We start from the raw sequence: 27,949 nt of genomic DNA on the forward strand, positions 1-27,949 counted from the left end.
AAGATTTAATGTTGATTTACAGGCAGAACCTGTTCTAATCAGAAGGACTTTGAGAAAACGTAGACCTTTCGTATACCTCGAGGTATACTAAACGTATACCTCGGCCAACAGCCACACAGCAAGTGTGGGCTGGTCACTCGGTATGTCGTATAACCAAACCGTCCCTTTCTCGTTCCTGACCTGTACTGTGCTTTTCCGTGTGTTTTCCACAGTGCATTAAAGGAAGCAATACAGTGAGGCATGTGAAGCCTACTTACTGCAAAATTCTCACACAGTAAACGATAAAACCTGCCTCTACCATTTTGGATAAAAAACAACGTCGGCAGTTTCTTCTGGTTAATTGGCTCTTTGTCTCTTTGTATTTTCATGCACAGATATTTCATGTTCGGTGTTGGCATTAGTGGAAGAGCAAGGGCCTTTCAGATCCAGGGCAGCCTCTGGCTGTTCCTACCTTCATAAACTCTGCTCAGACACAGGTGGCTGGCAGTCACCTAGGGCAGCTACCGTCAGACACCACCAACACATGAGTGCCCTCTGCAATGGGGAGTAAAAGGAGTTTCAGTCTGCAACAGAACTGGTCGGAATCGCTTTTACTCACCAATGGTTTTATGTAGTGCAGTGTATAGAGGAGAGATGAACCTGCTTGTCTGTGCTGTCAATATAAAGCCTACAGTTATGAATAACTGCAACATTGAATTGATTCTCTGGTGTGATCTCCTCAGATAAATAGAGAACTGATTCTGTGGACCTTTCTCTTTTGTTATCGTGGTTCTCCGAATAATCCTACCTTTTCATATTCAGCTGCATTATATAGCTATATAAATTTTTAACCCATGTCAGAGAAAGGGTAAATCAAATCAGCATTTTGCACAAGGTTGGTACAGTGTCTGGGAAACCTAAATTCATTACAGTTCTGCAAGTTTTCTTCAAAAACACCATTAAAATGGGAATTATACTCCCTGAAGAATACAGCATCATCTGGCTTAGAGCTGCAGCAAGCAAAGCTTTGCCTGAGCTGCTAATTCTATCCCTCTGCTGCCATGAATTCAGTGTGGCACACCAGGGAGCGTGATAAAGACACACAGTGACACAGGCGTGACCTGCCCAAACGCTACAGCTGATTCTGACAATGATATTCTTCCAAATCATTTCTGTGGATACCTCACTGAAGTGCACAGGCTGTTACTGGCAACACAAAGGGTTTCTTCCTTCAGGAGTGAGATCAGAAAACTGTGTGGAATTCTAGGGAGCAGAGCTGTAGGAATCCAAAGGGAATAGGACCCTAAAATGAGTGCATTGAAGAGTTACCTTGAAGTTTTGCCTTGAAAATAGCTCAGGAGCATCATTGACTAGGATGTCTATTTATTCATGATCACCACCACCAACCACGCACATGTATATATGTATGTATGTATATTAGAAATTAACTTTGAATTTATTGGATGCATTCAATTCACAATGCTTAAGCAGAAATAATTTCATATTTCAAAGTTGAAGCTTGACCACAGTCCTGAAATAGCATCAGCTAAGTATTTAGGAAGCAGCATATGCCCAACTACTTCCGTCTAGCCAGAAAGAACCCATGCTTCAGAAATATAATGTGGAGCTGACGCTTGATGAGGAATTCAGATCTAGGAGTAGGTTTGAGACCAGTTTCTAAGTTTAATTACTGCTACCTAAATAAAAATTATTCCCAGTAAGCAGATGAAATCCCCCCACATAGATCAGCAGCAGCAGAGGGCCTCTTAAAAGCTTGTACAGACACAATCCATGTGCTAACTTATGCACAGCACAAGCCTCTGTTGCTGGCCCATCTCCACAGGAATGGAACTTAGAAAGCACAGCAGGAGAGACTCAGACTAATATTCTAGGTTAGGTTTTTAATATTGGATAACAAAAAGGTCAAGTAAATTGTTTTAAAATAACTGGATGTTATTGCCATGAAGAGCCTGTGCAGAAGTACAGCTTTATCTTTTTGGTGTTGAACTTGTAACACTTTTTTTTTTTTTTATCTTTCATGTTCATATTTTGAATTACTAAACCTCATCACTGATGAGCTAACTCCTTACTGTTCAACCAGTAGCTGCATAAAGATTTAGTAAAACTACTTCGACTGATGTTTAGGCAATTCAGGTATGGCTTTTTTTTTATTTTATTTTCAGACAAGGCATTCTTAAATAATGGCTACAAGAAGTGAGATGTGCTCTTAATTCATTAATTCAGCACTGAACCAATTAACTACCTTTGCATGCAGTTTCATAACAATCTCATCTATTTTCAGTTAATTAGGCAGCATGATTAAGATCATCTGTGTTGAATTAACAGGTCAGTGTATCATCTCACTACAATTTTATCTAGGAGATAACTGGATCTGAAATCTGTATGAAAGAAACAACAATTTATTCCTCCCTTCATAATTTAATTCTCTAATTTGAATGTGATCGGCCCTATGTTTCATGAAAAGAAGTCAGTTTGTACCTTGTTTTCTAGACAAATTTTCTGTTTTGAAATGTGAATATCTAACTGAGGCATATGGGTTTTATAAAATGGTCCAAACAATCATTTGCATAGAAAAATGATACAACATAACAAGAAAGAAAATTCTTCATTTCTTACTACATGTTTGTCAATTCATATTTATCGTATACATCATTTTCTTCTCCTGGATGAGTGTCTGAGTGATGAATTTCAATAAAAATGATATAGGTAATAGCTCCAAGTACTCCTCCCAGCATAGGTGCAACTATAGGGACCCACCACCAATTATTTCCAGCCCTGTAAGAAATAAACAAGAATTATCATTATCCATTACTCTAGTTAGTGCCCTACATTTTATTTGGCAATGAAGAAATATGTCATAGACCTTTCTGTTTTGTCTCAAATGTCTTTAAACGTGTGACGTCCCTGTCAGTCCTGCCCATATTGTGAATGAAACACTAAGTAATAACGACCAGGGGCACAGGTCTAAGTACTGTACGTGCACCTTAGAAAATAAGGCCTCTTTACTGCATGGCTGTTTGGGGGACAGGTGCTAATTTCTCCCTTGTGGAAAACAGACTTCATTGACTTGCAATGAAATGAACTGGGATATATTTATTGCACAGCAATCCTGAATGATGCTATTGCCAGATGCTCATGAATGGGTTTTCAGAAGTGATTAATGCAATGCATGTTGCAGTAATGGGTTATCTCATCTGCATGGAGATCTGCACGTTCAGGCCTGCAATAGTATGTGTGGTGTTCCTCTTGGCAACCTATAATAGATTACACTTGATTCCAATGTGTTTGCCTTGAGGAATGTAATAAAATGCACAGACTGTAAAGTACTTGAAAAAATACTTGACTAGAATGGTCAAGATTCAAATTTCATGATGTAGTGTCTTCTCTCTGTGTTTAAAATGTGGGGTCATTCGGTAAGAGGTAAACAAGTATTCACAAGTTTTATACACCTACAAATTGACTTTTCATAAAACTGCTGTGCTCAGTTAAAAAGTCCAGCAGAATAATATTGGTTCCAATGAAATGTTTAAATTCACTTTGCACAATTGATAAGATTTATTTTAGAATGTGTAGAACCATTCTGTGATTTAGAAACACTTTTTAAGAAAGAAGCCCACCATTAAAAGGTATAAAATCAATACATAACAGCCTCTTTCAACAAGCACAAGGCTCCTGCATAATTGCTCTCCCTTTCCTGGAGGCTGTCATTCAGACAGTAACTTGCTGAGTAGTGCTTTTGGAGCACAGGCTTTCTTAACTGTACTGCTGCATGAAGGTGTTTTGATTCAATAGCATGCTGTATTAATTCAACGTCAGCCTGCAGTGAAAACCCAGCCACCTCAATTTCATGCACATTGAAAATGGAGAAGTGACTTTTTTTTTCCTCCCAGAAATACCAAGGCACAAATTCATCTGTGAGAGGAACTCTACGGGAAGCTGCCAGGGAAATCTTGAAGCTGTACGGATAATTATTCAGCACTCCGTTGTGTAGATTTGTGCAGGAGTAAATGTGCTTGTTGCAATCCAAGAACAGAGCAGTGCTTATCTCACGGTGCTCCTGATGGTATTATTATTCCTTGCGTAAAAATGCCTTGTGTGCGTTTATGTGTGCGTATTTAGCCTTTAGAATTACTTAAATTTTGCCCTGCGGGTATAATGTAACTCGTGATGTTGTTCTACTGAGTTTACAGATCTGTTTGGTGCTTAGTCATGACTGTTTGCCGAGCCCCTGAGTTTCTGGAACAAGCATGGACAAAGGTCTTGCCGAATTAACCAGCGCAACACGCTGCACATCAGCTACCTGCGTATAATCCCTGTGTATGCGTGTACGTGTGGGCGTGTAATGAAGGTGTTTCTCAGCAGGTTTCTCTCTGTGCTTGTGCCACGGCCCGACTTGTGCCTTGCTGGCTCCTGCCTGACCTGCGGACCCCGGCTTAGGCTTGCAGCAGCTGCTCCCAGCTGCGCTTCAGCCATCCTCTGCTAAGGCGGCGGCCGCAAAGCCTTTGCAGAGCGCGCTGCCAAAACTGCAGCGAGATGGGGGCACGGCTGAGCTACGAGTTTCCGCGACCCTCAGCCCTCCTTCACTGCAAACAGGCGCAGGAGCTCCCTGCGGCCGGCACGGGGAGCAGCGAGCGGCGCTCTCTGGCGCAGCGGCGCCGGCCGCGAGGTGTCAGCGTTCCCGCGCCCCGCCGCCTCACGGGGCCCGGCCGCGCTGCCGCCTCCCTCAGCGGCCGCGGCTTCGCACCCACCGCCACGGCGGCTCCCTCGCGACAGTCGAGGCTGCGCTAACCACAAGTGGGGGTTTTTTGAGCGTATTCAAGTGTTAGGTTAAGGAAGGCCGCTGTCTTCGTGGTCACGGGGCAAGTCACTAGAAACGTCCCCAAAGCCGGCCGTTGCCTCCCATGACAGGGACTCCTCAGGTGCTCCTGAGGCGGCCCGCTGTGCTGAGCTCTGCAGGCACCATGCAGATACCCGCACCCAGCCAGGTGCAGCTGGCCAGAACAGCTTCTTGGGAGCCTCTAACCAAAGCTAGGCTGGTCCCACTGCCTAGGGAAACCACGCCACAGCCTGTGTCACAACCCGGGAGCAGGTCTTGGGGAAACTGCTCCTTCAGGTGCATGCCAGTAACAGCAACGCTTACAGACCCCACCTCAGCTGCCTCTCAAAGCCCTGGACAACACCATAGTCCAGTGGGAGAACTCCCTCCAGTGTACTCACAGATCTCTGCCAGATAAAAGGTAGAATTTGCTGGTCTGGTAAGCATGAAGAAGGGTAAAGTGGGCTTTCCTTGTGAGCACTGATTATCTCAATGTATGGAGCACAGCGTCAGAGAGTCTCAGCCTTCTCTAACCTAGTCCAAAGGGCTGCTTTCATGGTGGTCCCTGGCTGCTCTGTACACACCACTGAGCACTCACTGACCTGGACAGAGTGTGACTCAGTCACCCCGTGAAATGCTTCCAGGCAGAGTTTAATGTCTCTTCAGTATTTCCTATTGCTCAGTTTGTGCAACACTTCCCTCATGCCTGAGAAGAGGCTTCATGCTTAGGTCTCAGTTCCTGCCTTTTACCAAAGAGCTGAAACACCTGTCTCAAGGCTGTGAATCCTGGTTAGGCCAAGACATCCAAGGTTTATTTACCAACTTTGGCTGTATCACTTAAGTCCCCTGTACATATGTGATGCCGGCAGAGCACAGGGAGGCTCAGGATCCCAGCTATGATTGTACAGACTTCTCATGTGGCCTGTAGCTGATCCAAGGCTTCCAGGCACCTAACAAAGCTCGAGTTCTTCCTAAGTCCCATACGGGTTTGCTCTGTAAATGGATGAGAAAATATTCATGTTGTACCACCCCCTTGAACTTAGTTATAGCTGTAGGATTCTATCTGAAGGTAGAGAGGAAAACTTCTTCCTCAATTTATACTTTCCTGAGACTGCAGGAAGTTTGTTCTGGCCATGACCAGAGATACCATATCTCGCTTATTATGTTCCCATTTTTAGATTTCTTAGTATGGTTTTTACAGTGGGAATACATTTCTGCCTTGCATATAAATCCTAAAACTAATTTAGGGAAGAGCCCATGTTGGTACAGATGTAGACTTTCCTTGTAATTTCTTAAGTATCGTAAATTGTAATGTCATATGATGTTACTTTTGGAGAGGAGTGCAGTTCACAGGTATTTTGTGACTAGATCACAGTACAATCAGGCTTTCAAACTTTTCAGCAATGTAATATCAAACTTCATAATACGTTACAGATTCTAACACGTAATGCTATAGTTAATATTATAGTAAACAACTAATAAGAGGTATTGGATGCTAGGTCTGGGATATCACTCTGCAGGCTGCCATTCTAAGAAGCGCAGTCCAATGGCACAGTGGTCAGAGCTGCTGAGGAGGAAAAGTTCAGAGGTAACTGGGCTAGAGAGCAGACTTCAGCCTCGGGCTCACAAAAGCTGTGTTATATCCCAGCCTTGGAGCTGGCCCGTGGCATGACTTTGTGCCTGTTTCCTCTGTTCGCTGTGTCTTGCTCTTTTGTATGAGAAAAGCCTTGCTACTGTACTCCTCTACCAAGGCACTTGATTTGTGTAGATGGAAGTCATACTACATAAATACAGATTATTTGTACTTAGTGAAGTAGCTAAAATGAAATCTCTATTAGCTAGGGTTCTGTAGCAGTCTACAGTACTTCTGGGGATTCCTACTTGTAAATAACCGGAAAAACAAAGCATACAAAAATAAACCAGAAGATTCAACTACTGATGACAGATTACTCTCACTTAGACTTCCTGGAGTGGCTTTTACACCGGATATGTGTAAACTGTGGATTTGATGTTCAACTAATTAGCTATGTGTTTGGCCAGCCAAGAGCGTGTGTGTGCCTGTGCATGCACAGGGATGCACAGGGATTTGAGAGTGTGCTCTGAAACATGGGGAAATGAAGGGAGCTTTCTTTCATTTACTCCTTCACTCCCAGCCAGGAAGTCAGGCTTTTAGGTTGTTGTATATTTCTGCAATAAGTCAGTAGTAATAACAGATTAAATCAGTCTGATACATCTATGTTTTTATAGCATACAGTATATGTTCCCACCTAACTTTCTCATGATTTTTTTTCCCCAAAAGCTGCAGTAGAAGAGAAGAAAGCACTTATTTTATATTTTCAGTGACCTCTAAGAATTTCTAATATTTTGGGAAGGGTCTGCTTGAAGCAATGATTGATATTAGCGATAATGTGTGTTTGATTTGCCCTAGAAGCAGGAAATCCTTTTTAAAGCCCAGTACCTAGAGCATGTCTGACAAAGTGCATGAGTAGTTTCTGGTATGCAAGGAATTACCTATATGTATATAAAGGATGACTTGGTACCATGTTGGATCAGGATCCTACTTTCCTAGGAAGCAATTTGAGCCAAAAGCATTTCACTTCATATCCAGGCTTACTTACGTGAATACTTCCATTCCCCATCCTGCAATGGCTGTGAAGAGCCTTGGGCCGAGGTCCCTGGCTGGGTTCATGGCACAGCCACTGTTCATTCCCAGGGAGCAAGTAAGAACTATTATAAGAAGTCCAACTGCAATTGGCTCCAGGCCCTTTGGTACTCTGTTATTTCTGGGGTCAAAAATAGCAAATATAGCCAGAAGAAGAACAGCTGTTGACATCACCTGGCCAATGCAAAGAAAAGAATATTGAATAAATATGTGCAGGTTGCTTCTAATAATGAAAAGAAGAGCTACAACATCTCTATGGATTGTGGTGGCTTAAAGCTGGTATTTAGATCTATCCCACTATACAAAGTATCACAGTTTGAACCCCAGTGTCTCTCTAGTTCATAGTAAGGAGGAATTTAGATATATGTGATGAAAGAAAAGAACAAGAAATGTGCTGAGTACACAGCAAAAACTGCAACAACCTGGTGTGGAAAAAATAGAGGATTTAAAAGGTATTTCCTGTGTGAGGTCTAATGCTTTGTTTCCACATCTTTTTTTCTGTTCGGTTCAACAGTTTTTTTTTTTTTTTTTTTTTTTTTTTTTTTTTGTAGTTCTGCTCTGCCACTACACTGATAAAAAAGTGCTTTATGTGACAGTAGTTTATTCTAATAAGTTACCAGACTTAATATGCACCTCTTTATCCAGACACTTCACAGCACAGGGGAAAAAAGTGAAGTCCACAACCTCCAAACTGAACAGCTAAAAACTTACCCAAATCACCTGAATTAAGGTTGCATGTGTAACTGTAACATGATCTCATGATCTCTCTATTGCATATACTAATTGAGCTGGTGAAAGAAATTTTCTTGGAATGACTTTCTGATGGAAGTGCTGCTCTGCTTAAATCAAATGTTTTGTAAATGCTGATTTTGCTAATAATTAACTTTATGGAGAAACAGAAAGAAGTTTCAGCAATGTCAAAACATACAATTTTTACATTGATTTTAAAGTGACAAGTTTGGGCTTTCTTTTGATTTTTTTTTTGTTTGATTTGTTTTCTTTTTTACTTCATGTGGTTTTGATTTTAAAATATCCATTGGCAAAAGGATCTTAATGGAAAGAAAAATCTGCTGCCTGCTCCAAAACAAAATTCAGAAATTGTCACAAAAAGTCACAACAAAGGTGTTAAGGTTTGTTTTTGATTGTTTTTGTTCAGATTTCACAATTGTCTTGCCCTTTACACGTGGAATTTCTGTGCTCTAGCAATCCCTAGTTTTTCATAGCTCAGTTGCACAGTATTTGTTTCATGTATGCCTGAACAGGTAAATTGGTGAGAAGTAGTGAGGAGATATGAAACTGCATTTTTCACTATTGGGTAAGTGGGACTAGAAGATACAGATGGAAATGAAGTAGAGAATTTTGGAGATTCTCTCAGTAATTTGAAAGAATAACAAATATCACAAACCTATTTGCAAAGAGAAGGTTGGAGAGGAGGTTTATGGTAGCAGAAAACTCTGGTGTTACACTGGCTGTTTAAGCATTTCTTAAAGAATCACAAAATGAGCTGGCTTTTGATGCAAATAGACATAGTGCTGCTGAAGTTTATGGAGAAACACTGATTTATGCCGGGAAGAACCTCTTACACAAATCGCATTAAACACATGTAGAGTGCAACAATTAATATGATGTATGTGGAAAGAACAACTTGAAATTAACGTGCTTGTAAAATATGGCTAAACTGTAACCCCCGCAAACAGCATTGCATTCCCATTGCTGTTGTACATAGTGATGTATGACCAAAATGGTGAGAGTCATCAGACCCGTTAAAGAGCTATGTATTTTTTATTGCCTAGTTTTATAGTTTTCAGTATGTTTAATTTGTAGAGTCAAGACAGCAAGTGCACTTACCTGATCTGCAAATCCATTTATGAGGGATAGGTATGGAGCTGGATATGTTGCAAAGATATGTGCTGTGGCATTAGGTCCTGTGACTTCAAGTGTTCCGTTGCTGTACTCCATAAAGGCGTCTGTAGAAAACAGCAATTACCTGGTTGCACTTCTCCATAAACATTAGGTTTGCTTGGACTAGGATACATATGATAGACGTGTGCACTTCACATGCTCATCTGAAAATGCTTATTTTATCTGGGAGCATAGTTAATGGATTTGAGGTGATGCGCTCATTCCCTCCTGTCTCATCTCTCCTCCTGTGCATTGAAGGACTTGTTTTATGTATCACAGCCTTCAAAATGGGGCTTTTTTTTTTTTCTTTTTTTTTTTTTTTCCCTGCAAGGGAGAGTTTTCTGATTCTGAGCACATTGGCATTATTCTGTAAGAGGTGCAATATTTGGCACGATGCCCTGAGAAATGCATAGCATCCTGACTGTACTTTGTAAACTTTTGGAATTCCCAGCCAGGAGGAATTACTGCTATTCTCTTTGACAGTTGTGCAATGACTTGTTCTGGGTATGAGCTCTCCTGAGAGACCTCCTCTTCTAAACAAGTTTGAATTTTTCACTCTGCATGAGCTTAACAGCCAACTGCTATGCTGGTCATCCACAAGGGGAAGGGAAGTAGCCCAAAACTTCACTTCATAGTTTATTTAAGTTAGTGTATTTGTAAATCCATATGCATCTATGTTAGTATATCTTAAGTCTATTTTAAGTAGTGTAATATGACTTCTGCATCAGAATAATTTGATTGCAAGCCCTGAAGTTCCCAAACTCTAACACTAACCTTAAACAAACAAAACCAAAACCAAACAATCAAATAAAAAATACCACCAAGCCCAAAATAGTAACCACAGTCCCTAACTTTTTTATTTTTTTTTTTTCTGCTCCTGATTTCTATTGGTACCGAGCACCTAACTGATTTACGGTAGGCATTTCCTTTCTTATTTTTTTATTTTCTTGCATCCAGACCCAGCACAGCTGGGGCAGAAGCAGAATTTTGGAGAAGGTGATTAAAGGAACTGATCTGACTGCATGGATTCATCAACTCAGGGACACCTGTGTATGTAAGTCAAAGATTTACCGAGTTGTTTTTCCCTTTGTGGCACACTATAAAATAGAAACATGCCTTAAGGATAGGGGTAATCTCTCCCTCCTTCCCCCAGTATGTGACCCCTTCATCACTACCTGGAGTTCATTGCCTTGGAGAGTTCTCTGTCTAGGGTGGTCTGCAGTTTAGTCAGGAGGGACTTGATCTCATATCCTGTAACCTCAATGAATGGCATTGGTGATACTAGCCTACAGGCACTTGGATCACGTCTTTAATGTTTCTAATTTGCCTGGAAGATGAATAGCCCTATATCCTGGCTATTAAGTAATTTAAAATCCTTACTGAGAAATACATGATCTCAGAGTATCTGATTTCCCATGAATAATTTTTCTAAATTTCAGAACATTTCCTGCAGTATTAGTGTTTCAGAAAAGTTGTAGGATATCTGGAATGTTTGAGCCTTTTTTTTCCCTTCAAATTCTTTATACTTTTTCCCTTTTTTCTTTATGGTTTCAGCCTCAGTCCTGCCATTAGGTCTGTGTTAACAGTCCTCTGCCTGCTTGGCATTTATTGAAAAACTGGGGCCTTAGAGACAGCCTGACCTCTAGTTTGTCCCATGACCATGTCTAAGGTGTACTCACCGTAATAAATCCCAAAGACAGCTGCTGCTCCAACAAATGCTCCCAGGAGTTGTGCTAATATGTAAATTGGTAATTTGGTCCATTTTAATCTTCCAGTCACGCACATGGCTAATGAAACGGCTGGGTTTATGTGACCACCTGAAAAATAAATCACAAATTAAGTCATATCAATGACTCAGATACATGAGAATAGGTGGAGGATTTGTAAAAATGTGGGCACTTTTGAGCATGAGACTATGTACATGGCTTCCCAGAGGTTATTTCGTGACTAAATGCTGTTTGCAATTAAACTGAAATAAGTTGGATGAACCTGGGGAAGAGGAGGAGGAGGGAGCCAGTATCCACCAAGATGCACTAAGAACTTCCCTGCTGATGTTCGCAGACTGTGCTATGTATCAGAATGCTGTCCTGCAGTATATAATCTATGAATCTGCAGATAACTTTTCTAGAAAAATCCTGAATCTGTCCTATTGGTTGTGATGGGAGGGTCCATCACTCTGCAGGTATTCTTTCTCCTCGATGACTTTGGCTTTTTATTCATTTTTAAGGGAGGACTGGAGCAGCAAAACATCGATTCAGTTTAACAGTCATGTATTCAAAGTAAGGACTATTTCTGACTTGATCATATTCTGAATCTTGAGCTAGACCCTGACTACACTCAAGGGAAATGGATTTCAGTCATGTTCATGTCCCTCTCTTCAGCAAGGGGTTACCTCTGAGCTCTGTTTTCATGAACATAAAATAACGTTAGGGTTGCCCAGCTTCATGCTGACTGCTGGTGAACCATGCCCAATGGGGGAGGGGAAAGCAGTGCATAATTCTTTATCACACATTTTCATCAAGCTCTTACACCCTGCAGGAGGGTCCACAATGAGGGAACTGATAAGGCACCTGTACCAAATCATAGAATTCCTGTGCAATTTCCCTCCTTCACTTTTAGGAGTAGCTTTACCTGAACTCACACATGGGAGACTTCAGCAACTCTGGAAGTCTTTGTGATGGTTTTAATTTCTGAAATGCATTTATTATCATACTACATGCTAGTCACTTTCCTCAATACCTTTTATCAACATAGGGAAAAAAAAAAGCATTGAATGCCTTTGGAAAACTTCAGTTTTCACAAATACGTAGTTGATACTTAAGAAATCCAAATTTCTTGCCAAATAAATAAACAGAGGTATTCCATGATAAAAATACAGTAAAACGCAAGTCTTGCATGGATGTAGCAGGTCCATTGCTTACCTTCCAGGCAAAGTCACATTTTAGCCCATAGTGCTATCAGAAAAAATGGCCTTTGTCTTTAATAAAATAAATAAAAGAGAGCGACCTTTGTCTGTCAAAGGATAGTGTTGGAGACAGGGCCTCTATGTACAGTTTCTGTGTTTGCTTGCACTTCAGGTCACTGAGTCATTATCTTTTGAAATCCAGGCACCTTTGATACATGAAGAACTGACAAACACAGATAACAAGCTGGATAAAACCTTCTTTGTATCATTTCCAAAACTCTGACCTGGTAGCATCAGTCTTGAATTAATTTTGAATTCCTCACTGTGTTTCAAATTCTTCAGTGCAGAGCAGATAGATGGATGGCACCTTGTTTAACAGACCGTCATGTGAATTTTGATAAATTGTTGTCTTGTCTTTTGTTCTTTACTCTGGCTGGAATGAATCATTTTACTTTCTTTCAACACCTGATACTGTTCCCCACCTGTATATAATACAGGGTGATTATGATGGTCAGGACAAGTCATATTAATATTAGCAGTCTGATTAACATTAAATCTGCAAAGGAAAAGTCTTGTTGAAGGTTCTCATGCTGACATAGCGGACGTAAAAGATTCTTGGTTCCTGTGCCACTGGCAGTCTCATGATTTAAAAAATAAATAAAGTCTGCTTTGGAAACTTCCCCATTTTTTCTAGTTACAGTGATCACAATGAGTTTGTCTGAAATGCTAAGTTTGAAAAAATGGTGGGAAATTATATAGAGATTGAGGAAAATGAGATGGAAGAAAAGCATGGAAAGGAATTTACCTAGATAAAAGAGCTCAAGTTCACCAAGTGAAGACAATATATTTTGTGTTACTGTGAATTTAGAATTCCACAAAGAGTTGATGCAAAATATTTTAGCGATATGTAAACATGAGACTTCATGGCCAAAGAGCCATGGAATTTGCTAACAAGGATATACGGGAACTGATATTCTAAAATGTCTACCAGTAATCAGATGTTGTCCCAGCCTATTGAAGTGTTTGTTTCTATTCTTTAATAGAGAAAATGCACTGCATGCAGAATCCTTTGTCGTGGGAAAAAACCTCAGGAAGCACAATACTGCAACCTCTGCAACCACTGTGACCTGCTAGAATTGAACTCTAATTTTCTGTATAATAGAGATGAATGCCCCTAGAGATGCCAATATAGGAAAGGTTAGTGTGCTTACAGGTTATTTTCATGATACTGTATTAGAAGGTTTTATCTGCCTATGTGTAAACCAAGAGCTGCAGCTTAAAGTTGTTCAGATAATAGGAACATACTGCTGAATTAACTTTGTATTTTATCAATGCACCATTCTACTCGCTTTCAGTGACAGTAGCAAGACTGCATGTTTTGCAGTACCTCAAGCACATTCTAATAGGAACTTAGAAACCTCCTCATGCCTGCTGTTTTGTAAAATAAAATGTAATCTCTTTAGAAGAGAGATTGCCACAGTAGTTTCTGCTGTGGCAGCTATTTATTGATCCAGTTATACGTACCTACAGATACCTGCCCAGATGAACTTTACCCCCCTCCTGAATGGTCAGAAATTCATCCATGACAACTGGAGTACAAGGGAACCATTTGCTGTAAGAGTAATATAAACTCCACATACAACATGGAGTATTATGTATTATAATACATAGACCACGTATTATTACAACTCATGAGTTTCTGTTTTACAGGGAGGATTAAAATCTTAAAGCAGTTATACCAATGTTCCTGGTATGAAGTGTGTCAAATTGAACAGTAGAGGTAGTACAGAATAGTAGAGAAGCAAGGCACGGCAAATGTAGCACACAAAGACACCTGTGGCTCAGCCATTCTTACGATTCCTACCCAATATATAGAGAAAATATTAAAGCATAAACAAAGGGACAATGGCAGTACACTGATAGTGTATCACAGAATGTATCTCAAGTACTGAGTCTTTTTGCTGTTTCTGCTTTCTCTGATCTGTTTTTTCTGAGAACAAACAAAGCGTGTTTCTTTTAAAATTTGGGGCAAGGAGGGGACTTGCTTGTTATAAAACATGGCGAGTTGAATTGTACTCCCTAAAGCAAACTCTGCTGCTTATACCCTTTCATGGGTTGTCCTGCCTCCTACCTGGCTGGCAACCATTTTTGTTGGTGAATGCAGGATTCTCTAATCTTTTCCTGGTTATTATTGACAGAATTCTCAAAGCAACACCAAGTAGATTTCTGGTTTGCTCAGATCACTGCTTATAAAGGCCAGAAGTGTGCCAAGGGTGTGAACTACCACATTGTAGTTTGGATTAGAATTTGTTGGAAGTGTTTATCAAACAGAAAAATAGAAGGAAACAAGAACACAAAATAATTACTAGCAAAACTCTGATGCAGATTCTGCTGTAATGGTGTTTGTTACTGATAGATATATCACTGTTTATTCCATGAATTGGAAATAATATAATAAGGTAGCCTTAAAATTGTGGCAATAAATGCTATATCAGAAAACAGAAGTCACTTACCAGAAATCCCCCCAGACACATACACTGCTATGGTGACTGCCATTGCAAATCCAACAGAGACTGTCATGGGCCCGCCATGTGCTCCTCGGCTAAGGACAGCCTGCGCCACACACCCACATCCAAGTGCCTGTATTTTAAAAGAAAAATGTGAAATCTTAAGCATGCCTGTCAAACGTTATTGGTTAGTTTGCAGCTCTTGCTGATGTCCAGGTATAGCTGAAAATGTTGTTTAAGTATTGAAAAAATGCTAGAATTTGCCATTAGTGGCATGGGTACCATTGTTGCCTTTACCACAAGGAACATTTACTCTTATTTTCCCCTGTTTTGTGACCAGAAAGAATGTCTGGTAGTAAGAACCCCTCTGTCTCTCTACAGAAAACACTTTGCAACTATAATGGTGTTATACAACTCTGAATTTGGAGCCTGGAAAGTATCTCACTGTCTCCACAACAAATCCCTGAATCTGAAAGTGAAGACGGAATTATTTCTTTGTGGTAAGTTTCCAATTCCAGATTGTAGTTATAAGCAATGACACAAAAACAAACAAACAAACAGAAACACTATAAAAGACTTTTACTATAAAAGTCATGAAAAATAGTCCAAAAATGCTTTATGTTTAATACTGAAACTCTGGAATGAGACAGCTGTCTGAAGATTAGAGCGTGTGTTACTCTTACGCTGCCTTGATGTCATATATTGCTCTGTCAAAACATGAACTGCTAGACCTTACTGTCAGTGATTTTAAAATGAAGACAATAAATGAGGGAGAAAGCCAGAACAGGTAGTATGACTCTAAGCCATGCAATAAGATTCAAGACTAAGGGCAAGAGAGATGAAAATCTAAGAGCTGTTATGGACGAAGGCAAAGAAAAGACAAGTTAGGGCAAATCATAGTGAAATCAGACAAATAACGTTTGTAGCATCATGGTTCAGACAGACTTTAAAGTAAGTGGTTACTTATACTCCTGAGGTATAATTTTTCCCCTTGCTGTGCTCAGCTAGCTTTCTGCGAATGCTGAGTTCAGGGTATGTTGTAGGGAAAGGGAGTCTTTTGCTCCTCTGCAGGTATAAGCAATCTGAATCATAACATTTCTGGGATGTGACGAGATTTATCTTGAGCAATGTTAATTAATTTGATGTTAAATTAGATATTTATTTTCCTCCTTTTATGGTACATGGGAATCTGTTTGTTTTTTTTTCCTTCTCATAGAAGTATTGCATCTTACCCAAGGCAGTTGCTTTGGATATCTCCTTGCTTCACTTTAGCATTCTGCCATTACTGCATGTCACCCATGACTGTGTTGTAAATGACCTTCCTAACTATGCGTATTTGAATACCTGAAATATAATTGTTGGAGAAAGGCTTGCTTTTAGTTGCAAGGCAGTTCCATTCAGAAATGTGTAATGAGAAACAATGTAATGGGAAAATCTCTCCTGCCTTAGAAACAGACTATACCAAAAAGATTTGGTGATTGAAGTTTAACAAGCAAGTCCTGCCAGAATAGATGCAATTTAAACAGGCAAACTCAAACTTTTGTTTCCATTATTTCCCCAAGGTTTTAACTAATTCCAAAATGCGATAGAGAAAACTCTCAGTAAAATTACTCTCAACCAGCTTTGCAATGCAGACAGAGTTTGTTATAAAAGTGCCCCAAGAATGTGTCGTTATACCCAGGTGCAGTTCGTGCCTTGAGGTTATAATCATGCGAGCAAACAGAGCACTGTATGGTGCCAAAGTATTACAGCTGTCAGGATATGTGAGGGTAGGGTGGTGTTAGATAGCAGTAGTTTATTGGACTGTATAATTGAAAGTTACAAGACATTCAAAGCTGCAGTCAACTGCTGTGCAATGAATGGATGACATACAACTACGTTATGCATTCTCTCATTTCTGTTCGTATCTCATACCTTGCTATTCCAATGTTAAGCACAAATGCACATACAGATATAAAAGCAAAACAAAAAACATTTCAGCTGTTCACAGTTGAAATTACATGGTTTTTTAAAACTTCATATGAGAATTCTACACATCATATATTTATATGTTTAATGAATATGGAAAGAATGGGTGTGCTGAAATTTATAAAGTTTAAGATTATGGCACAAGGCTAGAGGAGGTGGAAGTAGCATGCTCCAGCATTCATTTTTCCAGACTTCTCAAAGGGAGTATTCCAGGAATTGCACCAAGGAAGATTTAGTGAAAGGTATGGCTCAGATATGGAGGAGTATGGGATGGTCTGCAGCCCTGTGTGAGCTGGGGTACAGTTTGCCTTTAGGGAAGTAGTTAGGTCTACAAGCATGTACTTATGCTTTGAAATGGCATGGACAAAATTTAGCAAATTCAAAAGAAAAGGCCATTGTTTTGAAAATAGCAACCTGTTCTGTAAGGGTGATAAAAAAAAAAAGAGAACAGGAATGGGAGAGATGGCTGTAGAAAAGGATAAGGGACAGTAACCACATCTGTGTACATCAACTACAAATTCACATGAAGAGGGAAGGAAATAACAGAGGATGGCTGTGGCCTCCCTTCCCTGATTACCACAACCAAGAAGAATCATAGAGAAACAGCTGTGTAGTCTTCTTGCATAACAGCTACTGTTATACTCATTACAGGGAAATATGCAACTGCAGATGCTGTATTTTTGTGCTAACTGGTCTCAGAAAACTGAATCTGCAAACAAGAAGGCATGCAAGCCAGCCTGAGCACAGCTGCACTGTTGTGCTCAGTGGATGTTAGGGAGTGACCGCCTGCTCATGTATGACCAATGAGGCAGGCACAGTCCGTGTGTACCCATTTGGAGTTGAGGAAACTGGGGACTAAACCTGCAAATCTGAACCACGTCACAGAAATACTTTATCTGCTGTCATTTTAAGGAGGAGAGAAAGATATATTTTTCTCATACTTACTACTACTAGGCTGACATAACTGGAAACTATCACCTAATCATGTAATTACATGAGCAGCAATTTAATACCCTGTGAATCTCTGCTTGGCTGAGTTAAGACCAACTTGATCATCAAGTTGTAACTAAATATTCTAAGTTTCTAGGCCAAGCTCAGCCACCAGTGCACCCACACAAACCCAAGCACACAAATTTGATGGGACTGTAATTTAGAGTAGAATATAGCCAGGTATCTTTATCTTATCTTGTGTTATGTTACCAGGTTTTCATCTTACCAGTTGTCTATCTCCTGATCTTAAATTTACTGAAGTAGTTTCAGTTCTGACTTTTTTGTTCACAAAGTAATTAGATTGCTGTCATAAATAATATGTCTGGGTGTGGAATAGCTGTCTGCAAACTCTGCCAAAAAAAGTTGCTTCATGGACATTAGATCCTTCCCATTGTCTTGGGTAAGAAGGCTAATGTTAAGAAAGGAAGACAACTGGCCTCTTGTGAGCATGTCTTGTTATTCTCTGGCAGCTTGCAGAACTTTATCCCACTCAGACTGAAGATCACAGTTCCTCTGTCTGCACTGTTTTCATTTTTTATTTCACAAATGTGTGAAATAGCAGTTTTCAATGTAAATAGGACCTCCTGCAAGATTGGAATCCAGAATTTTAGGAAATCTGATTTTCTACATGGCCTGTAAAGCCTTAGACATCTTAAAGCATAAAGTTTATATTAAAAAGACCCCTTCTTATTAAACGTATCTACTGGTAACATGCATTCATAGCCATACACTCTAACAGTAAAGAAGCAGCCAAGTCTCCTGCTTTGTATCAGTGTGGAGGCAATGATGTGTATTTTTTTCTATCTTGTACATCACCAGTTGCCAAGCTCTGGTGAGTTAAACTCCTTCAGTGGGGTACCATAGATGTTCATGAAGGCAGAGTACAGCCTCAGTGGCTCCACAACTGATGACATTCTGCTAGAATACAAGAAATCAGTGTGATACAGTGAATCCAGAGTCAGCTGTTACAATAATAATAATAACAACAACAATAATAACTTACTTCAAAGCTGTACTCTTTCAATAGAGAAATATTAGAAAAATACTTTCAGAATGTCCATTTTAGTTAGTTTTCATGACATAGTTAAACAGCTACAGGTAATTATGAAGAATCTCCAACGACCTCTCCACCACTTCACAATTTTCTTTGTTCAGGAGAGGCGGTAACCCTGCCCTTTCCCATGCCACACTCCCCGTGTTCCCCAGACAGGCATTTCCTGCTAGTCAGAGCCTCAGCTGCTCCCCTTTTCCAGACTGGATGGGCCTGCAGCATTGCTCTGGGTCCTGCCGCAGGTGCTGGGTTCCTGTGCCATGCTGTGAAGAGGACAGGCTCGGGTGCTGTGCAGCATGTTAGGCTAAAGCTGTGTGCTTGCTGCAAGCACTCTTCTGCTATCCCAAAGTTACCTGTCCTGAGCCTGCAGAAGCACAGCAGTACTGCCAGGACACTCGAGGACATGAGAGCAAGCCCTGGCATTTCATTTCTAAGGGAGATTGCCACAGGTTCTCCACACAGCCAGGCTCAGCACCAGGCGTCTTGGCCCTTAAAACAGGAACACGGGAGAGGGCTGGGAGAAGTGGTTGCATTTGCCCTTCACATCAGGTAGGGATCTCCCTGGCCGAAACTGCCCATGAGAACATTAGAGGGTTGATTGTGATTTTCTGTAGTCTTATGCAGGTTTTTTCTCTGGCCCCATTAATATTTCCATGCATGATCACCCAAATGGGTGTTGCTTATAAGAGTAGTAAATAAACTTTTCAGATGAAAGTCCAATTACTAAATTGATGGTGTCCTTCTACAGGGTTCTAATTCAGAGTGTATTTTAGAACTCACTTTCATTTGTAATCTCTTTATTTACAACCAATTCTGATTAAGAATTTATCTGTTTGCATTTCATAACAAGGTGTTTTATCATGGATTAGAAAATCTTTACATACAGAGACATGGTTTTGCTCTGTTTGTGTATTATGTATAGCCTTGATTCAGCCTGGGCTCTTAAGCATTCTTTCAATAGAGATAATAATAACAGATAACAATAGAGATAACAGATAATAGAGATAACAAAAACAGAGATGCATTAGGTCTACTGAAATTCAGGGCATGAGCTCTGCAAGAATTCAAGTCAGGGGAAATTCCCACTCGTCCAGGAAAAAGCAATCTTCATCTCATTTCTTGTCTAATATTTGCCATCTTTTGTTAAATCAGATAGTACTTAAAAAGTTTAAGGTGAGATAAAAATAGAGCTTAACAGGCAAGTAATTTTAAAATAGTTTAAAAGCACATGGCTTTTATTTTATCATTAATTACATATTTTGGTGGGGGCAGGGGGATTTTTGTACATTACAATTTAATCAAACTTGGAGTAATAAAAAAATCACTACATCCGTTCTCCTGACGATCCCCTGGGACACGACCAATATCCTCTTAGGTTCAAATGGATTTCCCTTTATTTTTTTTCAGACTTACTGTTTAATAAAATAAAGGTTTGAAAAAAAAAATCATTTAGATAATTAAATATTATAGACATAAGCCTTCAAATGATTACCATTTTGAAACTTTTTTTTTTAATGACAGAAAGCATTACTACTCGGAGACATGAATGTAAATTTAATAAGGCTTTGGATGAAATGTGTACATAAAGCTTTTAAAACAAAGATTTGACTCAAATTGCTCTGTGGGAAAAAAATAGTGAAAATATTGAGGTACAGACCATGCTCCGTTATATAAATTGATGCCTTTAAATTTTTATTACTGCTTTTGCACATGCAATAGGAGACAAATAAAAGCTTGAAATCACTTGAAATGCAAAGGTCTGCATTCTCTCATATTTTATTATGATTAATATTGTATTCTTCATCCTGAAATGCTAAAATGCTTTTCTTTCCTGAATTATACAGGGTAACTGGCTTGAGTCAATTTCTTGAGAGAAGATTGTTTTTATTTTCTTACTAAGTTTTAGAAATTTAGGAGAGAAAGGAAATGAAACATTTCATATTTAGATGCAAACTCTCAGGAGTGAAACATGGCCCCTGACGAAGGGGCTAGGAACCAAAGATGAGGCAAGGGAAGAAAACCTTACCTAGTAGCCTCATAAGAAAAGGAGTATATTCTGGTGCTGCTGCCCTCCCAGGTTACTCTTACTCTTGAGCTGAGGTGTGCTGTTCTGCTTTGCTTCCTACACCAACTGAAAAGATTACAATCTCTCTAAACTAGGATTAAATGTGTTTAGTCTTCAGAATGGTGCTTGGAGAATGGAGGAGCATGCTTTGACATTTCTGAGAAAGGAGGTTTTCTATCATCTCTTAACAATATAAGTGTACATATTGTTGACTCTCATTTGGTGCAGAAGCAGGGCAGCTGGGGCTTTGCTGTGCCTTCATGTTCGAGGGGCATGGTTACGAGTAAAGACTCGGTGTTTTATTTCTAAGTTCTTTTCTGTTGGGGAAAAAAAAATGTTTCTTTGAGCTGAATGCTTCCTCTTTTTTAGTAAAGAAGCCTTTTAGGGATGGGTTAGAAGGAACTGAATCAAATTCTCCTTTAAACCAGACCATGGACTGGAGACCTCACTAGAATGCATTTTTAGCCAGAGTGGTTCATTCATCTGAAGAGTTGAGATGACAGAGACATAAACTCACTGTATGGCATGAACTGAATCTGTTATCTCTTCCAACAGTTTATGAGAGTTTTAAAAAGTGAATAGTTTTATTACTATTTTTTAATTTGGCCAAAGTTTTTTTTGGAGAAAAAAAAAAAAAGCTTGAAAAGCTTGTAAGCTTGTAAATTTCTGCCTGTAAAACCTAAACTGACATTTTACACTCTCATTCCTTCAAAGATTCCAACTGTGAATCTTCTGTGAGGCTAAGGGAGAGTGCCTACACTTCAGTTCTATAGATGCAGACTTTCTGGGGGAGAAAAAGAAAAAGCATCTACAGAAAGACTTCTCACAAAACCAGGTTCAATTTACTGGAACCTCTTGGTTGAACAAAGAGAGCCATTATGTGTTAGGGCTGATATTGCAAAGTTCAAGATAACTCTCTTCTAAAACTTTCATGCAATACAGAACATCTGAGTCACCTGAAAGTTTAAAATGTCATATACTGGAAAAAAAACAAATAACCACAATTTTTGCAGTTCAGTTTGCACTGAAAACAAAGGTTTTCCAGTGACTTTTCAGAATTATTTGCTGTAATGAACACTTCAGGGTAAAAGAATGGTTGGGTAACCTTCCTTTCAGTTCCTTCACATTGCTAACTATCTGAATTAAGGAATGACTTCAGGGAGATCTAAGTGTTTTCTAGAAAGAAAAAAAAAGAAGTTATTTGATAATGTAAAATCACAGAAATAATAGCACTGTACAACAAGACCTCCTTACACTGAGCCCACCTGAGGATCTTTGTCACCACTTTGACTTCTGTTTACAATGCTAATCTCATACAGTTGCAAGAAGGTGGAAGAGTTTGCACATCTTCAACAGAATCAGTAACAAAATGTAAGGTCTTAGAATATATACAACCAGTAACTGAAACAGAAATGACTCTGAGTTTGGGATGACGTGGAAAGGAAGCCTCTTATTCCCATAGAATGAGCGATTTTGGTCTGGAAGTTCAGGATTAAGTTCTGTGACGTCAGATTCATGAGTGACTTCAATTATTTAGTGGTTGTACTATCATATTACTACTAGAGACCCTAATTTATGGATCTCTGTGGAATATGAACCACTTTTCAGAGTACAACTGTGGCTGAGACTCATGGTATTTGCAGCATTGTATAATATTTAAAAATCTGTTGAGCGATGTATCACAATTGTAAATATTTTAATAATCTTTTTTGTCTACCTTTGACAAACTTCATTGTCTAACAGGCAATTATATAAGGTTCTGTACTGCAGGAAAGTCAGTGCTAATCTCAAACAAATTTGTTAGAGATAACTCGTACTTACTATTGCTGTAAGCCATTTCATTCTGTACAAAGTCTCCATTTCACAAAAATTTAGAACAAGAATTTATTTTCTTTGTGTAAAAATTCTAAGTAATTTTGTATTAAACACTAAACGCTTATCTAAAGAGTAAATGATGAAAAGCTAGATTTGCTTTAATGTAATAATATGTAATAAGGATTCTAATGCATGTTTGGAATAATGGATATATATTATTGTACAGTGTTGTAAGTAACATGCACTGGAATCTATGGCTACAAAAAGAAAGATATTGAACAGTTGTTTAAATTTTAATCTTCTAGGCTGAACAAATCCATGAAATGTCACACTTAACAATTTTTCAGGCAAGACTGAACTCCCCAAGAAAGCAGAAATGATAACTTACATAATGAGGTGGTCAGAATATGAAAACCAGACAAAAAGATTTTGATGAGCAAAAGGTAAATAGCCATTCTTCTAATTAGTTGGATTGTTTGCAGTGGGCAATGTCATGCACTCAATTCATGCACGTGCTGATGCACTGCAGCCTATGCACACACAAACGTTTGCTTCAGTGGGAGTTTTGCAAGAGGCTCCCCGCTTCCAGCTGGGGTCTGGGCTTCGGAGTAAAAAAGGAATCCTTCTCCCTGCTAGCTGGCTTTTGTGTCCCTGTTTACTTTGGGTAGGGCTGTGCACAGTGAGAACTGTTGGAACATTCATTTAGTTTTCCACTTGGTACAACAGTAACAACTGAGGATGATTTAATTTGCTCGGTGTTGGTCATACTCACTTACTTGACTGTGTCCTTAGAGAAGCAATAGATGGGGAAAGTTTGCAAATATGCTGCCTACTGGTCTTTGTATGCTAAATGGAAGCCTGTACACTGCTCTGGACTCAGGAGATACTGGCTCTCGTGCAGCTCCTTTCTGGGAAACTGTTTAGTAAGATGCTCTTCAGAGTGAAAATGAAATACAAACTATGTGAGGTGAGCAGTAGCTGGTAAAGGAAGCCACATGGCCCATTTGGCTTCTCTTTTTGGAACTATTCCAATTCAGATATACTTAATGGCATAAGCCAGAATAAATCCCATTTTGTTTGAGAGCAATGCAGCCAAGTCCCAAAGGGGAAATATGGAGAGAAACATGATTAAAAGCAGAGAGGCACTTGGCTAGTTGAGTTCCAGGCAGACGCACTGAAAAGTCACATAAGCCATCTATCTGATTCAGCATGGCTTCTTTACTCTTTTGTGCTGATACCCAGCTGGTCCCTCCCACAGTAACCCACAGGAGCCCTGAGAGGAAACATACTGAACCAAGAGACATGCTGGAAAACAAAAAGCTCCCCAGAGTGCTCTTTCTCAAGGGAGGCCTCAGGACAGCCCCAACTACAGAAGGCTGAGGCTGAGACTGGGAAATGTGTGTATGCACTGGCCTCTGAGCCCACCGCACAACAAAGGGGCTGGCATTCTCCCGCCTGCAGGACCTGTTGCACAGGTGTGGGATGGAGGGACCAGTCTCAGAAGTTGGTTCTAAACACATTACGCAAAAACTACAATACTCAGTATCCACTTCATAGAAAGCGTTGTCCTTTTCAAATGTTTGTTCAAAACTTTATAGGCAGATTGCATATTTGTGAGGATATTCATTTTAAATTACAAATAGCACAATGAAACTTTGCAGGTCGGGGGTTTGCCGTGGGACATACCAAGGCAAATGCAAGGCATAGACAGGAGCTCACAAATAATGTGCAAACAGAAATACCAGGCCTAATGCACATTCCTCATTGCCTATGCTCCAAGTGTAACCTAGTTATATTAAAAATGCATCGCTATGTTTGTTGTTTTGTTTTGTTTTTAATAGAAAACACGTATGTGTTTAAGCACACCATTTTCTCAGCTTGATGGAACCTCATAAAGTGAATGTGATATAGTTCAAGACAGTAACCAAAAGCTCACTATAACCAAAACCACATGCAATTTGCATTTGGTTACGGACTGAAAAATGTATGTTTTCTACTGCTCCAATTCTTGTCCCAGAATGTAACTGGAGAAGCTGTGCTGTGCCTTAGGGAATAATTCACGGCCTGATACTGAAAGAAATATTGTTCCCCTGGAAGAATAGGTCTAAGAGTAAAGTAGCCTAATCGCCAACAGGATTACCCAGCCAGGCGATAACAGCAGCTGCTCTGTATACCATTGGATCTGCCTATACAGCAGAGGACTTCCAGATTTGTACAGTTTAGTGTTGTTCACTGAACCCTCAGAAAGCCTCAAATCAGATCCTTTGGTAAGCAGAGAGAGGGACTGGCAGCGGCTAGCCCATAGCACCAAGGCATGCTGTGCAATATAAGCAGATCTGTGAAGCAGCCAGTTTAGAGGACCCAACTATGGATGTCTCAGGGTGGGGATTGTTCAGCCGTATCTCTAGTCTGATCCAGAGGCTAAGCAGCTATTAACGGTCAGCTCATTTGCTGTGCTTCTGGAGCTCTCCTTCCACTTCAGTTTCATCTGAAAAGAATTCAGTTTGCAGGCTCTGAGACAATGCTGCAGGGCAAACCACAGCATATTAAGCAGGGATGACCAGGAGATGTTATCCAAACTCTACACCCAGGGACTTTTTCAAGGCTTGTTGTTTCAACTCTGTTCAGCTCTGCAGGTGGAGCCCTTCTCACCTCCAGGGGAAGGCTTGTTATTTGCCTGATGTTCTAGGTGTCCTGAAATTAATCTTACAGATTTTACACTTTACAGTTTGGAAAATAATATTGCAAGACTTGAGAGTTACTCAGGACAATAACTTAAGCTCTTAATAGTACGTGGTCTGTGACGTTCTCCAGAAGAAATAGAAATAGGTGATTTGGGGGATGGAGTTTTACCCAGCTGGCTTCTAGAGGTACTGGGCTGATCACAGGTTTAGGTACCATCAGTTAACACTGACTTCCAGAGAGAGCCTGTGGATAATGGAAGGGCTCATCCCTGCCCCGCTCCCTGGCACAGGTCCTCCGTACAAGCTGTAAAACCCGTCACAGTGGCAAAAACATGGCTTTCAGGAAAGATTCAAATGAGCGTGAACTCACTTTTAGTTTGTAACAGGATTAAAACATATTTGTAGTATAGTGGAAAAAAGCTATCACTTCTTTTGCATACATAGTCTGTTTTTCAAGGATTTCTGCCTCCTGACTTATCAGGGTGCCCCTTTGATTAGCTCCAATTTAAGTTAATAAGTTTAATATTTGTCTGCTCTTTAAGAGAAACAATTTACTAGCTGACAGAGCCTAAAAGCAGTAGCAATAAATAACAGCAGAAAAGTCCATTTCTTCCCAATAAACTTTGTACTGCTGCTAACTTGCACAGTCTAAAAATAAATCAAGGTATCTGAGCACTTTGAAAGCTTCAGTTTAATCCATGTGAGTATCTTCTGTGCTTTAAGCCAAGGCTAAAACTAGAAAGGGTAAAATAGAATTAAGAAATTCAGTCACATTATCAACAACAATTTTAAAGCTTCATCTTCTACTATATTCATATGGGGAATATGATAGAAAATGGACTCCGTGTTTCCATTTCCTTCTAGTCGTGTGCAGCAGGACATTAAATAATAGCATTTGCAATCTAATCTGCACTTTAATACGTTTTCTTCACTTGCTTAATTGTATTAATGGACAGAGGAGGATGATCTTGTGGCGAGGACAGAGGACTGGAAGTCAGGTGATCTGGGTTATATTCAGAGTTCTGCAACAGGCTTCCTGTGCAGTCTGCTCTAATCAGGTTTGCTAATATATAAAATGAAGATAATGACATTTCCCCTCCTTACCAGGGTGTTGTGACACTTAATTCATTAATGTTTGTAAAGTGCTTTGTGGTCCTTTCTTCTAAATGTGCTCCTTACTGTAATGTCTTATGGATCATATTAAATTTGAGAATAATGTTACTTTAGTGCCTGTGCACTTCAGTTGGCTGAAGTGTAGTAAAGACCATTATTTTCATGTATTTTATGAGCTACTGGAATTTTTTAGATGGCTTACTTGAAATTTAGCTAATATAGTTACAGTTATAAAATATACTATGTCATTCCTCTGCCCGATTTTTATTTTTTTCTGCCCTTTCACTATGATGAAATATTTAGCAATAAGCAAGACTTTCTTGTTCAGACTAAGAAGAGGAAGAAAGAGTTTGGCATAAATATTCTAGCTGCTTGACTTCCAGCTCTGCTACTGAGCCTGCTCTCTACCCTGGTAAATCACCAGACAGCTCTGTTTCCCAGTGCAAAATGCACAGAAACCTTGAGCAAGAAATGAAGTTAAAAAGCTTTGCGGATATGAAAACGTGGAGCTTTGTTATTTACCTAATATTGTAACAGCACTACAGAACCAAGCAAATGTATAATTTATGTAATACAGTTAAAAACAAAACCAAAAATAGTTAGCTTACAAAATCTCTGAAGATTCAGCAGTGTAACTGCATAAATTCACTACGAGTCACATGGCTAAATCTCCATGTAGCACAGCAAAATAACTCAGCTAAAATACTTTTAAATGTGCAATACAATAGGTTTGTTAAAGCAAATGAAAGTTGTGCATACAACTGAAAGTAGAATAAAATGCTGAGTTTTTAAAAAACAAATGCAAGAGTATTGTTAGTATTCACTGTGTATATCTGGATGTTTTAAAACATAGTTGTTCAATGAAATTCTGCTCCTATAAAAATCAAACATTTATCCGTTGTAAGATATAAAGCTATGAGTTTTTAATAGCCAGTGATAATTACATCATGTGAAGAAAGGAATTACAAACTTACCAGAAATAGAAGCAATTCATTGAAGGGTGTGCAGTGTTTGTCAGGCAGTAACCACGCTGCTGGTATAGTACAAGAAAAAGCATACATGTACCCTTACAAGCACTGTCCAACATTAAATTAGTAGGAAGGAAGGAAAGCAGCTGACACTTACTATCAATATAAAAGTTCCCAGGAATTCTGAAAGAGCTTCTTTAACCAAGCTGTTCTTCAAGGCAAATTTCTCCTTTAAACTCCTTTTGCTTTTCCGGCTCATTTTGGCTTCCTCTATTGCTCTGGTGCCCTAGTTACAAATACACACAAAATTTGCTCTGTAATCGTCCCTGCTTCAGCTGAACTTTGACACTTTTACTTATACATTGAAATATGAGATTTCATCCTGTACAGCCAGTGAAATCATCTGACTGCAGGCATTGACAGAACCAACACAACATGCCCTAACAATTCATCATGAGTTTTCCATCGTGTGCCTTGCCTGAGTATGCTTCTATTTATACTGG

General features: G+C 39.5%; 1 protein-coding gene and 1 long non-coding RNA gene across 3 annotated transcripts in view; one reads left to right on the forward strand and one right to left on the reverse strand.

Annotated features, from left to right (window-relative positions):
* Positions 1-27,440, forward strand: part of LOC137862809 (uncharacterized) — a 38,141-nt gene extending 10,701 nt beyond the window's left edge. Inside the window, exons 2-5 of the long non-coding RNA XR_011100539.1 lie at positions 10,338-10,434; positions 13,329-13,482; positions 15,174-15,292; positions 17,412-27,440. This is a non-coding gene — a long non-coding RNA (uncharacterized lncRNA). The remainder of the gene's footprint in view (positions 1-10,337; positions 10,435-13,328; positions 13,483-15,173; positions 15,293-17,411) is intronic.
* AQP9 (aquaporin 9) lies at positions 1,305-27,939 on the reverse strand. 2 transcript variants are annotated; one of them, XM_068695201.1, is made up of 7 exons: positions 27,604-27,939; positions 27,453-27,511; positions 14,799-14,925; positions 11,060-11,197; positions 9,327-9,445; positions 7,435-7,652; positions 1,305-2,775 (listed from the first exon to the last, which is right to left on the reverse strand). In XM_068695201.1, exons 3-7 carry the CDS (start codon positions 14,863-14,865, stop codon positions 2,616-2,618), a joined length of 702 nt encoding a protein of 233 aa, XP_068551302.1. In that variant the 5' UTR covers positions 14,866-14,925; positions 27,453-27,511; positions 27,604-27,939; the 3' UTR covers positions 1,305-2,615. The 2 variants fall into 2 exon arrangements, with proteins under 2 accessions (XP_068551302.1, XP_068551301.1); XM_068695200.1 differs by lacking the exon at positions 27,453-27,511 and having other exon boundaries at positions 27,604-27,938.
* Between the last annotated feature and the right edge of the window lie 10 nt (positions 27,940-27,949).

The sequence above is a fragment of the Anas acuta genome, chromosome 12 (assembly GCF_963932015.1).
Source record: "Anas acuta chromosome 12, bAnaAcu1.1, whole genome shotgun sequence".
Lineage (NCBI taxonomy): Eukaryota > Metazoa > Chordata > Aves > Anseriformes > Anatidae > Anas > Anas acuta.